Source organism: Schistocerca serialis, chromosome 6 (assembly GCF_023864345.2).
Source record: "Schistocerca serialis cubense isolate TAMUIC-IGC-003099 chromosome 6, iqSchSeri2.2, whole genome shotgun sequence".
Taxonomy (NCBI): domain Eukaryota; kingdom Metazoa; phylum Arthropoda; class Insecta; order Orthoptera; family Acrididae; genus Schistocerca; species Schistocerca serialis.
The window spans coordinates 137,238,382-137,255,501 of NC_064643.1; the positions used below are offsets into that span (position 1 = coordinate 137,238,382).

Sequence of the window (17,120 nt, forward strand, 5' to 3'; positions counted from 1 at the left end):
GCAGTAGGTGAACACACCGCTATGCATCGGTGAATTATTACAGGTTATTAGCATTTCCATACCACAAGAAAAATGTTTCAAATGAAACTGAGCACTGTGGGACTTAACAGCTGAGATCATCAGTCCCCTAGAACTTACAACTACTTAAACCTAACTAACCTAAGGACATCATACACACCCATGCCCGAGGCAGGATTCGAACCTGCGACCGTAGCGGTCGCGAGGTTCCAGACTGTAGCGCCTAGAACCGCTCGACCACACCGGCGGGCCATACCACAAGAATGCAGTACCTAACGGGTATTTGTTTTCAATGGTACTGTGTTTGTGTTTGCCACTACAATGACGGTAGTTGAGGGATGGCCACTTCTGACCCAGAATGGCGTGTGTGGGAGGCAGAGGAATGCACAGTACCATGCTGGGTGCAAAAGCAAGGATACTGACTCAATAAAACTTGTTTATTATTCATCATATAGTAGGTCATGGCTGCGACCCAGGTGCTGGCGGTTGTTAGCAGCAGCGAGTCAGTCTGGTGAGGTAGCAGAATGCCGAGACAGCAGCAGCTGGTGGTGATGGCAGCTTTGTTGATGTAAGACGGGGGGAATGCGAGCTTACGACTCGACTGGCGTTCTCTGCCCAGAGCCTAAGGCTCCTAGCAGGCTCCCTGAGGCGAACCCAGGAAGCTCGATGGCTGGCTGGAGTATCAGGTGATGGAGCCCAATGGGAGGTCTTGCCTAGGCAGTAACAGTCCAGAGTCTGGAACTGACAGGGCTAGCTGATGGGTTGTAGACCAGCGGCTTCACCTAGTTAAGGGTGGTGCTTCATGAAGCTATAGCTTCATCCAACTGATGACTGGCATGGAGACTGTCAGATGAACGCACAGTGACGATGGAATAAAGCTACTGGTTGAACTTAGAACATGTACGGTTGACTTGGCTGGGTGTCTTGCGATACTTCAGTTCCTGTGAAGTAGCTGGTGGTGAAAAATTGTTTTCTGGTGCAACAGTAGCAACCTAGCCACCACCATGGTAGAGTGCTGCATTACAGAATGATATGCCAGTGTTATAGCAGCAACCAACTAAAAAATTATGCAGGTAGTGTCTGTGCAGGATACTGTAGCTGGTGCACAGTGACAGTTTTCATCCGAAGCGCTGGGAAACTACATTCGTTTGTTCGGAAGTGGAGGCTGATTAGCGTGGTGCTGTGTTGACAGAATCGAGGTGAACACCCTTCAATTTCCTCAAACGATTTTACAGAAAGTATCAGGTAAAAAGAATAAAATAAAACTGTGTTACTTACAGCTTTACATGTCAGCTTCATGATTTTGTGCGCATCACTTGTCTGGAACCGCAAGACCGCTACGGCCGCAGGTTCGAATCCTGCCTCGGGCATGGATGTTTGTGATGTCCTTAGGTTAGTTAGGTTTAACTAGTTCTAAGTTCTAGGGGACTAATGACCTCAGCAGTTGAGTCCCATAGTGCTCAGAACCATTTGAACCATTTTGCGCATCACTTCATTAATGGTAACAGTTATCAAAATAACTTCATTTAAGTAAGACACTGTGCGAAATTCAAAAAAGTGTGCAGTGACAAATAGGGCTCGCTATAATTTTACGTTTGGTGCATATTACATAATAATATATTCCTGTGTATGAAATTTAGCGAAAATATTGAATTTTTCTTTAGACTTTGGTGCAGGTCTCTAAACACCAGTGTCGAGAAAATTGATATTACGTAGCATACGTATTTGCCATCGCAGGTGCCAGCGATAAAGTCAGAATGAAATATCCACAACATTCCTCATATCTCATTGCATACACAGAAGAGAATATTTTTCCATTTGGTTATTATGCGAAACTATTATCCACCTTGTTACTCCACTAACTACAGCATATACACTATGTGATTAAAAGTATCCGGACACCCAAAAAACATAAGTTTTTCATATTAGGTGCATTGTGATGCCAGCTACTGCCAGGTACTCCATATCAGCGACCTCAGTAGTCGTTAGACGTCGTGAGAGAGTAGAAGGTGGCGCTCCGCGGAACTCACGGACTTCGAATGTGGTCAGGTAAAACGTTGTGTGACGAATCACGGTACACAATGTGGCGATCCGATGGCAGGGTGTGGGTATGGCGAATGCCCGGTGAACGTCGTCTGCCAGCGTGTGTAGTACCAACAGTAAAATTCGGAGGCGGTGGTGTTACTGTGTGGTGGTGTTTCTCATGGAGGGGGCGTGACACTTTCACAGAACAGGTCTACCCTCTTGCTTCCCACTGTTGAAGAGCAATTCGAGGATGGTGATTGCATCTTTCAATACGATCGAGCACCTGTTCATAATGCACGGCCTACGACAATAACATCCCTGTAATGGGCTGGCCTGCACAGAGTCCTGACCTGAATCCTATAGAACTTTGGGATGTTTTGGAACGCCGACTTTGTGCCAGGCCTCACCGACTGACATCGATACCTCTTCTCAGTGCAGCACTCCGTGAAGAATGGGCTGCCATTCCCCAAGAAACCTTCCAGGACCTGATTGGACATTTGCCTGCGAGAGTGGAAGCTGTTGTCAAGGCTAAGGGAGGGTCAACACCATACTGAATTCCAGCATTACCGATGGAGGGCGCCACGAACTTGTAAGTCATTTTCAGCCAGGTGTTCGGATGCTTTTTATCCCATAGTGTACCAGTGAAAGAATGTAATTGTTAAGGGCCATTGATAGCCAGTGAAAGAAGAAATGCTGTGGGATTTGGAACAACATAAGTGAAGAGATTACGACAGGTTATTTTTGTACAAGGAGTGTTTTTTATATATGAGTGTTTGACCTTAACTGTCCTCAGTTCCTCACTTAATAAACGTCTGTTTCAGAATTCTCTCGCAATTGCGTCTGCACAATTTATTTGCGAGAAGACATAGTGTAAACTCCGCTATGTTTTGCCAATAGAAGCAAATTTTAACATGGCAACAAATGAAATGGTTTTACTCAAAATTTCCCACTCATGACGCTTCTCTGGAAGTTACAAATGATTAACAAGTCAGGCAAAAATAAGTGGGTGCTTTTGTTGCGTTTTCAGCGTAATTCTTTTGAGACACTAACCAAAGCTGAGGTGACACATTGTTTTGGATGATCACAATGCAAGTGTGGACGAGGAGATGCTCCATTTAATATTTTCAAAAAATTGGAGCGTAGGCCTCAGTTTAGAAGCAGCATTCACCACACAGTGCCTGCCAGCAGTCACCACCACCACCACCACCACCACCACCACCACCACCACCACTACTGCTCTCTCACGCTTGCCCTCCTGACTACTCTCTACCAGCCTTGTTATTCTGCCTGCACTTCTAGTTAGCTCGCATACCCCTTGGCTGGCTGCTATGTTTTGCCCAAGACTGATGCCACAGCCGGCCGAAGTGGCCGTGCGGTTAAAGGCGCTGCAGTCTGGAACCGCAAGACCGCTACGGTCGCAGGTTCGAATCCTGCCTCGGACATGGATGTTTGTGATGTCCTTAGGTTAGTTAGGTTTAACTAGTTCTAAGTTCTAGGGGACTAATGACCTCAGCGGTTGAGTCCCATAGTGCTCAGAGCCATTTGAACCACGTGAAACTGCTCCCAACCCACTCTGCACAGTTAATCGAAAAAACGGTAGAGGACAATAAATGCAGGACTTTACAGATGGACACACGGTGACAGGCTCACCAGGGGAATAACTTCTGCCAAATGGGTTTCGGTAACGCCTCGGCAAAAAGGAGCAATATGATGTGAACATGGTGTCGGACCGTGCGAGTATTTGAGCCCCCGAATATGAAGCGGTGCGATGTAGTTGCTCTGTCGTACCTGTGAAGCGTTGTCGGATTACTCTGCTGCCAGCACACCCACCTAGTCAACACAGTACATTCAAGAGAGCACGGGCAAGAGAGATTTTTATTGGAAAACTCTATAGTATTAAATACAGAAGAAACCTTGCCTATGATGAAAAAGAGACAGTAATAATTGATATTTGGAAAGGCATATCCACGGAAAATTTCACCGTTGGTATAATTAATTGAAGAGTATTCAGACTATACTTGAATGTCACTTACGGCATTTGATTACATTGTGGGGCTATAAAACCTGTTTCCCGATGGAATTCCACTAGTTTGCGACGACCTGTTTCTGTTAATTTTATGTAAGAAACACACACACGAGGGAGGACTCGAACCTCTGGCGGGAGGGGCCGCGCAGTCCGTGACATCACGCCTCGAACCACGTCCGCTGATAAAGGCACAGATCACACCATGAAATTACATAATCAAAATATACTATTGTTATCCTTAAAAATCAAAATCAGCTAACTTATATTGTATTTTTTTAAAAGTCCCATGGAAACATACACCAATGACATAATGGATCTGAGGGGGAACCCACACGTACAATGAGTTGCACTAGCAAAGCAGTCAGTCACATCCCTCCCTCATCGGAAAATCTACAAACATAGGGTATACCAATAATGGAAAATGAAACAAACTAGTAAACATTATACCAGACAGCTGGAGTGGACAAACGCAACACAAACATAATGAATAAACATTCACTGAAAAGTACAAAAAGAAAGCTGGTGCCAACATTTGTAACATCCACCACCAACATTGTTTTACATCCAGTAAATTTCTTGGAATTAGTGGGAACATTGGTGACGCGCTTGGTTATTTCTTTGGAGAAATTGCGTCCAGAGTCTTTTACGTACACAAGTCACACATTTGCTAAGCTATTGTCATGGAACTTAGGGATATAACTGGGTTGCTGAAGAGAAATATCAGTGGAGCATGTGTCTACTTGTATGTCATGTTTTGTTTTATTGTTCATGTTTTTAAGGTCATTAGGGTATGTTATTTCAGTGGGTTTGTATTTTCCAGTGAATGTTCGTTCATTAGGTTTGTGTTGCATTTGTCCACCCCAGCCGTTTGGTATTGTGTTTCTAGTTTGTTTCGGTTTTTACTATTATTATATTCCATATCTGTAGGTGTTCCGGTGATTGATGTATGTGACTTCGATTGCTTTGCTGGTGTAACTCATTGTATGTGTGGGTTCTCCTCAAGTCCATTACGTCATGAACTATAACTACGAAAAACATTCAGATTGATCATGCAGGATCATGCCTAGAAAATCTACTAATGAGAAGGAGAAAATAAGTCATGAAGTGCCATCTATAATTATGGTTGGAATATTCAAGTATTGACATCTTGTTGCTAGCTCACACCAAGAAGACATTTATTGATGTTTAAGTTTTGGTCATCTCAGATGTGAAGTATACAGCATTACAGTTGAAGAACAGGAGCAACAAATTGTACACCTTCGTCAAGAATTGAGAGATGGTTTGGAAAAGAATTCAGTGCTGCCTCAAAGAGTGTGAGAGGCATGTGGAACATGTCCTTTAACAAGAAAAATTAGTGCACAATGAATTGTAACCTGTATTGTGCTGAAGTAGTATTGCATCTCTTGTCAAGTCTGGCCATGTTTGAAATTTGAGCCCAATCGGATGGGGACTTAATCAAAAAAGTCCACTTAAAATTCATTTGTACTAACTAGAACTACATTTTGTACTGAACTCGGTGGTGTCTCATAACCATACAACTGCAACTAACTCACAAATGACTAATTTGCAGACCCATATTTACTTTGAAATGTTTGATTCTGCAAGTATCGTTGTATGTTTTCACACTTGTTAGCTTTTCCCTTTCATTCTAGTTTACCTTGTATACAAATTTTTCTCTTGATATCCTCTGCTCAGCTTACCCCCTTCTCCTGCTATAGCTCTTAGGGAAAGGAAAAAATATAATGTATTCAGATGTTTTTCTTTCAAGGAAGTGATTTAAAAGTCAGTACTATGCTAGTTTTAGCAAAGATGGAACTGGAACTTCTTTATGGCCAATTATAAGTTCGCTATTCGTCTTCCAAAATATTTAAAATATTCTGTACCCCCAGGTCTAGCCCCTCCCCCCAACATAAAAGATTGTATGGATGCCCTTGGCCCCAAGTGATCACTTATGTCACTTGTATTTTACACTGACCCTGTATATGACAATGTTTAATAGATGAATGTAAATTGAGAATTGAAACTTTACAGTGAAGGTAAACTGGCTTATAAATTCAGACTGCCCCATATTGATACAGTTGCTGAAGTTTTGGCATTGGGGATTATGTATTTTGATCTGCTTTCCATTGTTCTTTATTTATTTTTGTGTGTTTTTGTACTTCTGAGACTGTAAAATAGTGATAAAATTAGGGATACCTGGTTTGTTGTATTTAAGAGGGGTGTTGACTGTAGAAGATATAACTGCTATTGTATGATTTTCTGTCATTCAACAAAAAAAGGTTTATACATAAAGTGACGTAAACTCATTAATAGTAATATGTAATCCAGTCCAGTTTCAGTAAAGTTATCCATTGTACTCATTAGGAAAGTTTTTCTTAAAATATAATTGAAGTTTTTATTAATATTCCAGAAAATAACAACTCCGTACACAGTACCCAGATGGCATGTGAAAAGATAAAAGAAGTGTGGAAGAAAGCTTTTAAACCAAAAAATTTCAAACTAATCCATGACAACCCTGAAATCTTTGTAAAATCTCAGGTATGTGATGAGAATGCTGTAGTTGTTAAAAAATACTCATACATTTAAAAGCAAAAGGACGTATTGTTTTAATTGTGATTTTATTCCAAAGACTGCTCATGAGACATTCTTTTTTTGGTTTGTTTACATGTTAGCTTTTAGGTTGTGTTGATAGTCAGCGACTACATTGACTAGCAAGATTTTCAACACACTGATTACATAAAACATTATATTAAATGGTATGTAGTACTGTAACAGTTTTTCATCAATTTCTGGGACTGGGAAGCCATTGTAGATTACGTCTGAATACTTGTCAGTTGATTGTTTGATGACACCCTCCAGGTAGTTTTTGTGTTACAATGCTCGTGTGTTCTTCCTGTCTCTCATAAGCTTACTGATAAGGCCATGAAAGTTTGAAAGCAAGGCATTTATAAAAGTGTATGTAGAAAAGTTTTGATAGTACGTAAGAATTTATTTGTTGAAATAAGAGAACACATGGCAGATATGTTTCAGTGTCCAAACACATAGAAGTAAATGTTAAGCTTTGAACTTTCTATGGCATACTTCATGTATATTTTTAGACGGTTTAGAAAAGAAGTGAATTATGTTAATAATAGGAATGAAACTGAGTGGAATATTACAATTAAATTGTTCACAGGATTAGGCAAGCACTGCAGAAGGTAACAGCAGTAAAAGCAGAGTGTACCTCTCCTGTTGAGAGGTCTGCCTGTTGCCGTGAAGGTTTTATTCCCAGTACTGCCAACACTTTCCCTCATTGGGAGAAATCAAGTGGAGAGCCAGACTGTGAAATCAATATTAGTAATAAAAACAGAACAAAAAATTCAAATAAAGAACTGAATAAAACTCAATATAGTGCACCACAGTTTTAGACTGACAGGCAGTATACTAAGCAAGGAGTGTGGCAAACTAACATGCTGTGTATTCATGGTTCCTTGGAGGATGTTCTTAAATTTTTCATAGTTTATTTGTATGAAAAATGAAATCTTGATTTACTTATAAATACAGTGACAGTTGAAAATGGTTGCAGCAGTGATAGTCAGTAATAAATTTGCAATTCCAGTCTTATGAAATGTTCTCCTGTATCTCTATTTGTTGCTCAAATTACATGACCCATGATAAGCTTTATTGCAGTCACACTCACACCATGTATGTGCAGGTATAGCTGGTTTCCGTTCTGATAGTCATCACCAGGTAAACTTTTGAAAAGAACAGCTATGTTACAATCTGGACATTTATAAAAATAGCAGCATCAAAGAGATAAAACAAAAGAAAAAAATAATGTCAAACAATAGCTTGTGGCTGAAATGGCAGCATCACATTACACTTGGATCTCTTCATTCTCACAAAGCTGCTACTAGCTGACTGACTGAGTTGCAGATTCTGGTTCTTACATAGGTAAGCATTGATGTAGAAGCACCATTTACTATCTTTATAATCGTAATTTATGAGTATGCACAAACGGAATTAAATAAAAAAAATATTTGAGTGACAATGAAAAGGGTGGAAATAATATCCAATTAAATTATATTTTCAAAAATTGATTATTTTCTTTGATATAATGTAAACGATAATGATGAGGATGATAAGACTATTATGACATTGACCACCACCAACACCACTTGATTAAGGTCTGTTTTGAACACAAGCCTCTGTATTTTCCTCTATCATCCCACCACTGCTTTGCCATTGCCCTGTTTGTCTCCTCATTTTGTCTGAATACTCCTTTCAGTAAACTACCTCTTGTTCTTCCATTTGGTCATATGCTTTGGAGCCTCAATTCATACGCACATCTTGGCATTCTATGACATGCCATTCTCTTCAAACTTCAACCTTGCTGTTTCTATCTGATCATGTAAGGGTACTCTCTCTCTCTCTCTCTCTCTCTCTCTCTCTCTCTCTCTCTCTCTCTCTCTCTCTCTCTCTCTCTCTCAGGATTGATGTGTCATTTCCTCAGTCTTTTTTTGTGACATCTGGATTTCACACCAAACTCCTGGCACTTCCCAAAAATGCAACTGCTTGCCTCTCTCCCTCTGTTGACAGCATCATTTTATCCATTTGTAAATTACATTGTAGTAAATACTGCAACCATCCACAAGTTTCCTTGAAGTGGTTTTGTTATACTATAACTAGTTTTGGGCCTGAGCCCATTGACAGATAGTAGCGTTGACTTCTTGGAAATTTTACATTTGTGTCTTCCTGAGCGTTCTCTTTTACATACTATAAGATAGAGGTTTTGTTTTATTTTACAATCCATACTGATTCATGAACTGAACCAAGTTCACTGTAAAACTCACAGGAAGTCAATACTACCATCTGACAGTGGTCTCAGCCTGAAACTAGTAATGCTATAATGAAATTATTTCAGAAAAGCTTGTGGCTGGTTGCAGTATTTCCTACAGCATAATCTGCGAAAACAGTTGCAGTGTTCTCCAATCAGAATGGCTAAAAAATGCCGTCCATTTGTTTCCACTACATTTTCAAATTATATGAAATTGTCAACTTTTCTCAGATGTTCCCCTGAGTGAGTCCTGGGTAATCTTCTTCCTGTTTCTGGTAATGATGATGAACTCGTCCTTGCTCTCATCAAATTTTTTCATACTTTATCCAACCAACTCTACCTGTGCATTCAATTTCTGCTGAACTTAATCTTCCTTGTTCTCCCTGATATGGAATTATTCAGCAAAGCTCGTGGACTTGGTATTATTCTCTCCAGCTGTATCTACTTCCTCATTCATTATGTCACCTATGACAGAAAGTAAGGGCAAAAGTGCTTGCCTTGTTTTAAACCCCTGTCTCTGCTATGCCAATGTGTTGCCTTATCTTGTATTGTGACATAACTTTTATTTTCATGGTACATTTCTTTTACTCTGCCACCTGTACACTTTTGCTTGCCTTTAACACACCAGGGCTTCCCAATACTTAATGTGCCGCACGCACTGCTTTATGCTTTCTCAAAGTCCAGACAGCCCATATGCAATTCATGTCCATAGTCACGATGTTTACCTTGTAGCTGTGTTGCTATAAGTATAAAGTCTATCATTGGGTCTCCTAGCCTGAAACCCTATTGATGTTCCTTCATTTTCTTCTGAACTTTGCAACTTATTCTTTTCCCTAGAATTTTATCAAATATTTTCACATTGTAGCACAGTAGTGCTCTCTGTAGTTCTTACATTCTCTATTGTTTACATTCTTGAAGACAGGGACAGTTATTCATTCCTTCCTGTCTTTGGGGATTGTCTCCTCCTTCCAAACTGCCCTTGTTGCAATGAATTACCACTGCTTCCCCATAATTTTAGGTGCTCTTACCATTTCTGCTTACATCTTATCTGCATCTGATGCCTTTCCTCATATCATACTGTTTACTACTGGCACTACTTCCACCCAGGTCAAATCCTTTTAAGTTTCTTTCCCTAGGTTAGTATTTGTTCTTTCGTAGGATTTCTTTTTCGCAGCAACCCCATCTAAGTTAAAAGCATGTTAAAGTGTTTTTACCATGTTACCTTCAGTTTTTTTCTTATCATTTGCTTATTTTCCATTTATATTCAGAATAGTGGGGTTTTCACTCTCACCTTTCCTCTTTCCCTTCATCATTCCATACGGTGCTCATACTTCCTTCTTGCCTTTGCAGTATTCCTCCATCTATGTATATTTGTCCATCCATTTTACTATCTTCTTGCCTTTCTTGTCTCTTCTTGGTATTACATTCATTCCTTTCATCTTGTCATTTGTTGAAACCATATCCTGAAGGCTCTGTTGTTTCACTATAGAGATAGTGCTTCTCTAACACTCTCATTCCACCAAGGTGTCTGCTTACATTGTTTAATATTGTTTTTTCTTCCACAAACTGATACCCTCATCTGAACAAGCGTTACCTTAAACTTCTCCCACTTTTCTTTCACTATTATAGGTTGAACCCGAGATATTATTGAACTTACTTCCAGATCAAAACAGTGCACACTCTGCTGCAGACTGTAAAATTCATTCTGAACACTGTCATCTTTTTCCCTAAGAGTATTTTTAATACCTGTTGCAGTTTCCAGGTATTTAGTTCCCCCCCCCCCCCATTCCAACGCATCTTTGAAACTCATTGCTATTAGGCAGTGACTGATATCCAAGGAAAAGAGTATTACTTTCCTGTCAGTAACATGCCTCTTCAGTTCCCTGTCAAAGAATGTATAGTCCACAATGAAATCCATTTCCTTATTACAGCTGGACCTTGTTACCTCAGGATTTTGTTTATTCTTGTACCAAGAATTGCCGACCATCAACCAGGAGACAGAAGCAAAAAGTGAACTGTGTTTGTAGTGAAATATTTCTTTTCCATGTGTTTATGGAAACACTAATGAACCTATGAAACAGTCATACAAAGAAATATGCATAATATACAAACGTATAAGTACAGTACCCAAATAAGAAACATTATTTTGGACAGTATCTACACCCTGTGCTGCTGCTTTGTTTGTCAACAATGTGATTTTGTAAACATCTCTATGGCAACACCTTTTCATAGCTCAATAGACAGCTACTGTTTCTGGCTATAGCCATCTGCACTTCGCAGTTGAAAGCTGTCAAAAGTGCTGCCAGATATGAGGGATTTCTGTAATTTGCCTCGATTGTACTAGTGTCTTGTTGTTGTTGTTGTTGTTGTTGTTGTTGTTGTGGTCTTCAGTCCTGAGACTGGTTTGATGCAGCTCTCCATGCTAATCTATCCTGTGCAAGCTTCTTCATCTCCCAGTACCTACTGCAACCTACATCCTTCTGTATCTGCTTAGTGTATTCATCTCTTGGTCTCCCTCTACGATTTTTACCCTCCACATTGCCCTCCAATACTAAGTTGGTGATACCTTGATGCCTCAACACATGTCCTACCAACCCTCCCTTCTTCTAGTCTAGTTGTGCCACAAATTTCTCTTCTCCCCAATTATATTCAATGCCTCTTCATTAGTTATGTGATCTACCCATCTAATCTTCAGCATTCTTCTGTAGCACCACATTTCAAAAGCTTCTATTCTCTTCTTGTCCAAACTATTTATCGTCCATGTTTCACTTCCATACGTGGCTACACTCCATACAAATACTTTCAGAAATTACTTCCTGACACTTAAATCTGTACTCAATGTTAACAAATTTGTCTTCTTCAGAAACGCTTTCCTTCCCATTGCCAGTCTACATTTTATATCCTCTCTACTTTGACCATCAGTTATTTTGCTCCCCAAATAGCAAAACTCCTTTACTACTTTAAGTGTCTCATTTCCTAATCTAATTCTCTCAGCATCGCCCGACTTAATTCGACTACATTCCATTATCCTCGTTTTGCTTTTGTTGATGTTCATCTTATAACCTCCTTTCAAGACACTGTCCATTCCATGCAACTGCTCTTCCAAGTCCTTTACTGTCTCTGACAGAATTACAATGTCATCGGCGAACCTCAAAGTTTTTGTTTCTTCTCCATGGATTTTAATACCTACTCCGAATTTTTCTTTTGTTTCCTTCACTGCTTGCTCAATATACAGATTGAATAACATTGGGGAGAGACTACAACCCTGTGTCACTCCCTTCCCAGCCACTGCTTCGCTTTCATGCCCCTCGACTCTTACAACTACCATCTGGGATCTGTACAAATTGTAAATAGCCTTTCGCTCCCTGTATTTTACCCCTGCCACCTTCAGAATTTGAAAGAGCGTATTCCAGTCAACATTGTCAAAAGCTTTCTCCAAGTCTACAAATGCTAGAAATGTAGGTTTGCCTTTCCTTAATCTAGCTTCTAAGATAAGTCGTAGGGTCAGTATTGCCTCACGTGTCCCAACATTTCTACGGAAATCAAACTGATCTTCCCCGAGGTCAGCTTCTACTAGTTTTTCCATTCATCTGTAAAGAATCCGCATTAGTTTTTTGCAGCCATGACTTATAAAACTGATCGTTCAGTAATTTTCACATTTAACACCTGCTTTCTTTGGGATTGGAACTATTGTATTCTTCTTGAAGTCTGAGGGTATTTCGCCTGTTTCATACATCTTGTTCACCAGATGGTAGAGTTTCATCAGGACTGGCTCTCCCAAGGCTGTCAGTAGTTCTAATGGAATGTTGTCTACTCCCGGGACCTTGTTTCGACTCAGGTCTTTCAGTGCTCTGTCAAACTCTTCACGCAGTATCATATCTCCCATTTCATCTTCATCTACATCCTCTTCCATTTCCATAATATTGTGCTCAAGTACATTGCCCTTGTGTAGACCCTCTATATACTCCTTCCACCTTTCTGCTTTCCCTTCTTTGCTTAGAACTGGGTTTCCATCTGACCTCAAAGGTCTCTTTAAGTTTCCTGTAGGCAGTATCTGTCTTACCCCTAGTGATATACACCTCTACATCCTTACATTTGTCCTCTAGTCATGCCTGCTTAGCCATTTTGCACTCCTGTCGATCTCATTTTTGAGACGTTTGTATTCCTTTTTGCCTGCTTCATTTACTGCATTTTTATATTTTCACCTTTCATCAATTAAATTCAGTATTTCTTCCATCACCCAAGGATTGTCCGCCCCAGTAGCTGAGTGGTCAGCGTGACGGATTGCCGTCCTCTGGGCCCGGGTTCGATTCCCGGCTGGGTCGGAGATTTTCTCCGCTCAGGGACTGGGTGTTGTGTTGTGTTCATCATCATTTCATCCCCATCCGGCGTGCAGGTCGCCCACTGTGGCGCCGAATGTAATAAGACCTGCGATATGGCGGCCGGACCTGCCCCGCGAGGGGCCTCCCGGCCAATGACGCCAAACGCTCATTTCATTTACCCAAGGATTTCTATTAGCCCTCATCTTTTTACCTACTTCATCCTCTGCTGCCTTCGCTACTTCATCCCTCAAAGCTACCCATTCTTCTTCTACTGTATTTCTTTCCCCCCATTCCTGTCAATTGTTCCCTAATGTTCTCCCTGAAACTCTGTACAACCTCTGGTTTAGTCAGTTTATTCAGGTCCCATCTCCTTAAATTCCCACGTTTTTGCAGTTTCTTCAGTTTTAATCTACAGGTCATAACCAATAGATTGTGGTCAGAGTCCACATCTGCCCCCTGGAAGTGTCTTACAATTTAAAACCTGGTTCCTAAATCTCTGTCTTACCATTATATAATCTATCTGAAACCTGTCAGTATCTCCAGGCTTCTTCCATGTACACAACCTTCTTTCATGATTCTTGAACCAAGTGTTAGCTATGATTAAGTTGTGCTCTGTGCAGAATTCTACCAGGTGGCTTCCTCTTTCATTTCTTACACCCAATCCATATTCACCTACTACGTTTCCTTCTCTCCCTTTTCCTACTGCCGAATTCCAGTCACCCATGACCATTAAATTTTCGTCTCCCTGCACGATCTGAATAATTTTTTATTTCATCATACATTTCTTAAATTTCTTCGTCATCTGCAGAGCTAGTTGGCATATAAACTTGTACTACTGTAGTGGGCATGGGCTTTGTATCTATCTTGGCCACAATAATGCATTCACTATGCTGTTTGTAGTAGCTTACCCGCATTCCTATTTTCCTATTCATTATTAAACATACTCCTGCATTACCCCTATTTGATTTTGTGTTTATAACCCTGTAGTCACCTGGCCAGAAGTCTTGTTCCTCCTTCCACCGAACTTCACTAATTCCCACTATATCCAACTTTAACCTATCCATTTCTCTTTTTAAATTTTCTAACCTACCTGCCCGATTAAGGGATCTGACATTCCATGCTCCGATCCGTAAAACGCCAGTTTTCTTTCTCCTGATATCGACATCCCTTGAGTAGTCCCTGCCCGGAGATCCGAATGGGGGGACTATTTTACCTCCGGAATATTTTACCCAAGAGGACGCCATCATCATTTAACCATACAGTAAAGCTGCATGCCCTCGGGAAAAATTACGGCCATAGTTTCCCCCTTGTTTTCAGCCGTTCGCAGTACCAGCACAGCAAGGGCGTTTTGGTTAGTATTACAAGGCCAGATCAGTCAGTCATCCAGACTGTTGCCCTTCAACTACTGAAAAGGCTGCTGCCCCTCTTCAGGAACCACACGTTTGTCTGGCCTCTCAGCAGATACCCCTCCTTTGTGGTTGCACCTACGGTACGGCTATCTGTATCGCTGAGGCACACAAGCCTCCCCACCAACGGCAAGGTCCATGGTTCATGGGGGGGACTAGTGTCTTAGCAGCAAAGAATAAATGTATTAAAACTTTTTGCATGATGCGGCACTTCTTTATGCATCTCATGGTTTTTGACATCATATCTCCTGAATTGTATGTCATACCACTTTTGTAGGTGCATTTAGTGGTCCTTGTGAATACTGCCTGTGAAATTTATTGTGAATACAGTAAGTTGTATGGAAGTAATACATTTAAATGTCATGCATTATGCGGCAGTTTTTCATGCATTTCATTGTTTATAATTGTTTATAATTGTCTATAATAGGTAGGTGGTTCTTACCCCCATGGCAGTTGTTGCCTGATAGATCCATTTTTATAATATGTATGGCTTTACTTACACTGAGGTGGCAAAAGTTGTGGGATACTTCGTAATACCATGTTAGACTTCCTTTTGCCTGGCTTAGTGCAGCAACTTGGCATGGTGTGGACTCAACTAGTTGTTGGAAGTCCCCTGGAGACATATTGAGCCAATCTGTCTCTACATATGTCCATAATTGTGAAAGTGATGCTGGTGCAAGATTTTGTGCGCAAACTGACCTCTCAATTATGTACCATAAATGTTCGATGGGATTCATGTCAGTCAATCTGTGTGACCAAGTCATTCTCTAGAATTGCCCAGAATGTTCTTCAATTCAGTTGTAAATGATTATGGCTTGGTGACATGGTGCATTGTCATCCACAAAAATTTCATCTTTGTTTGGCTGCAAATGGTCTCCAAGTAGCTGAACATACATCCAGTCAATGATCAATTCAATTGGCCCAGAAGACCCAGTACATTCCATGAAAACATAGCCCAGCCCACTATGGAGCCACCACCAGCCTCACAGTGCTTGTTGACAATTAGAGTCCATGGTTTCATGGCATCTGTGGCACACTTGAACCCCTGCCATCAGCTCTTACCAACTGAAATCATTACTCATCTGATCAGGTCATGGTTTTCTGCTTACGTGGAAACCAATACTGTTGTTTGTTTTCATGTGTAGGATTAATTTGTTGTTTTCTATCTAGCATGGTTGTTTTTCAGACTTTTTATTTAGTGCAATTCATGGTACATCACTGATTAGAATGTTGCTGCCATCAGCAAACAATATTATTTCATCATGTTTGACACTCTGTGGAAAATCTTTTGTTGTATCAAGAATGAGTAATGGACCCATCATAGTACATTGGAAAACTCCAATATTAATATATTCTGGGTGGGAAAGGTGCTTCATGGAATGAGTGGAGTTTTTCCGAAAGTTCTCCTCCGAATGCACGCTGTTTGGACAGAATGATTTCTTAAATGCCTCTCTGCGCAGTGTAATTAGTTTATCCCTGTCTTATCAATATGGAGCAATACATAATTCTAGACACTTTGTCAGTTTCCACAGGATAGTTTGCACCTGTCTTAAACCTTGTCAAATCAGTTCTTCCAGCATCTTTATACAGCCATGGCATTGAATGGACCATTCCTGCTGCCTTTCTTCATATATATTCGGTATCCCATAATATTGGGTATAGAATCGACTGTTAAGGATTCTGTCGGCCCCCTTACCTTTGTTCACTCTTCATGATTTTAGCCATTTCTCAATCCCCCTGACACTAAAACATATTTCATTCATCTTTGCAGTGGTACAAAAATCAAATTGGGATAATACTTCTCAATTTTCCTTTGCAAGGGAACATTTGGAAGTGTAGTTCAGTGTTTAAACATTTGCTTTGCTATCCTCAGTTTCAGTTTCTGTGTCATCTGTGAGTGACTAGACACCAACTTTGGTGCTACTAACAGCATATGACCAGAATTTCTTTGGGTTTTGTAAAAGATCTTTGGACATTATTTTTCTACAGGCTTCGTGCATTACTCTCTTGACAGCCAATGTGTTTCATTCAGCATCTCTCTATCTGTTGCACTGTGCTTTCTTTTACACCTATTACACAGTAGTCTTTGATTCCTTAAAATTTTTTTTTACTGTGACTGTATGTCATGGAGGGTCCCTGCCATCATAAAGTGTGTCTGGGAAGCAACCTGTAGTGAAGATCCATTTATGATGTACACTAAAGCGTCTTTGACAATGTCTATACAATCCTTCAGCAAGCACACAGGCATTTTAATTTTTAGGATGTGTACAACATTGATTAGTTAACCTGCAGTGGTGAGTTGCAGCATCATTGTGTTTGATACATAGTCCATTGTTTGTACATGCTGTATTTTGTCAGAGTTTCATTGTAGCATGGTAGTTATATTGCTGAAGTATTGATCCGAAAAGTTTGGTAGTTTTTTGCAATTATGTATCTTGGTAAATTGTGTTGAAATAGTATGTTTACTTTTCTTTTCTTCTATTTATCTTTTGCCATGTGACATTCCA

At 40.4% G+C, this 17,120-nt stretch overlaps 1 protein-coding gene across 1 annotated transcript in view; it reads left to right on the plus strand.

Moving 5' to 3' along the window:
• Window positions 1-17,120, plus strand: part of LOC126483991 (protein rolling stone-like) — a 252,175-nt gene that overhangs the window by 177,121 nt on the left and 57,934 nt on the right. Inside the window, exon 2 of the mRNA XM_050107296.1 lies at window positions 6,480-6,607. Coding sequence (XP_049963253.1) covers window positions 6,509-6,607 — 99 coding nt within the window. The 5' untranslated portion in view covers window positions 6,480-6,508. The remainder of the gene's footprint in view (window positions 1-6,479; window positions 6,608-17,120) is intronic.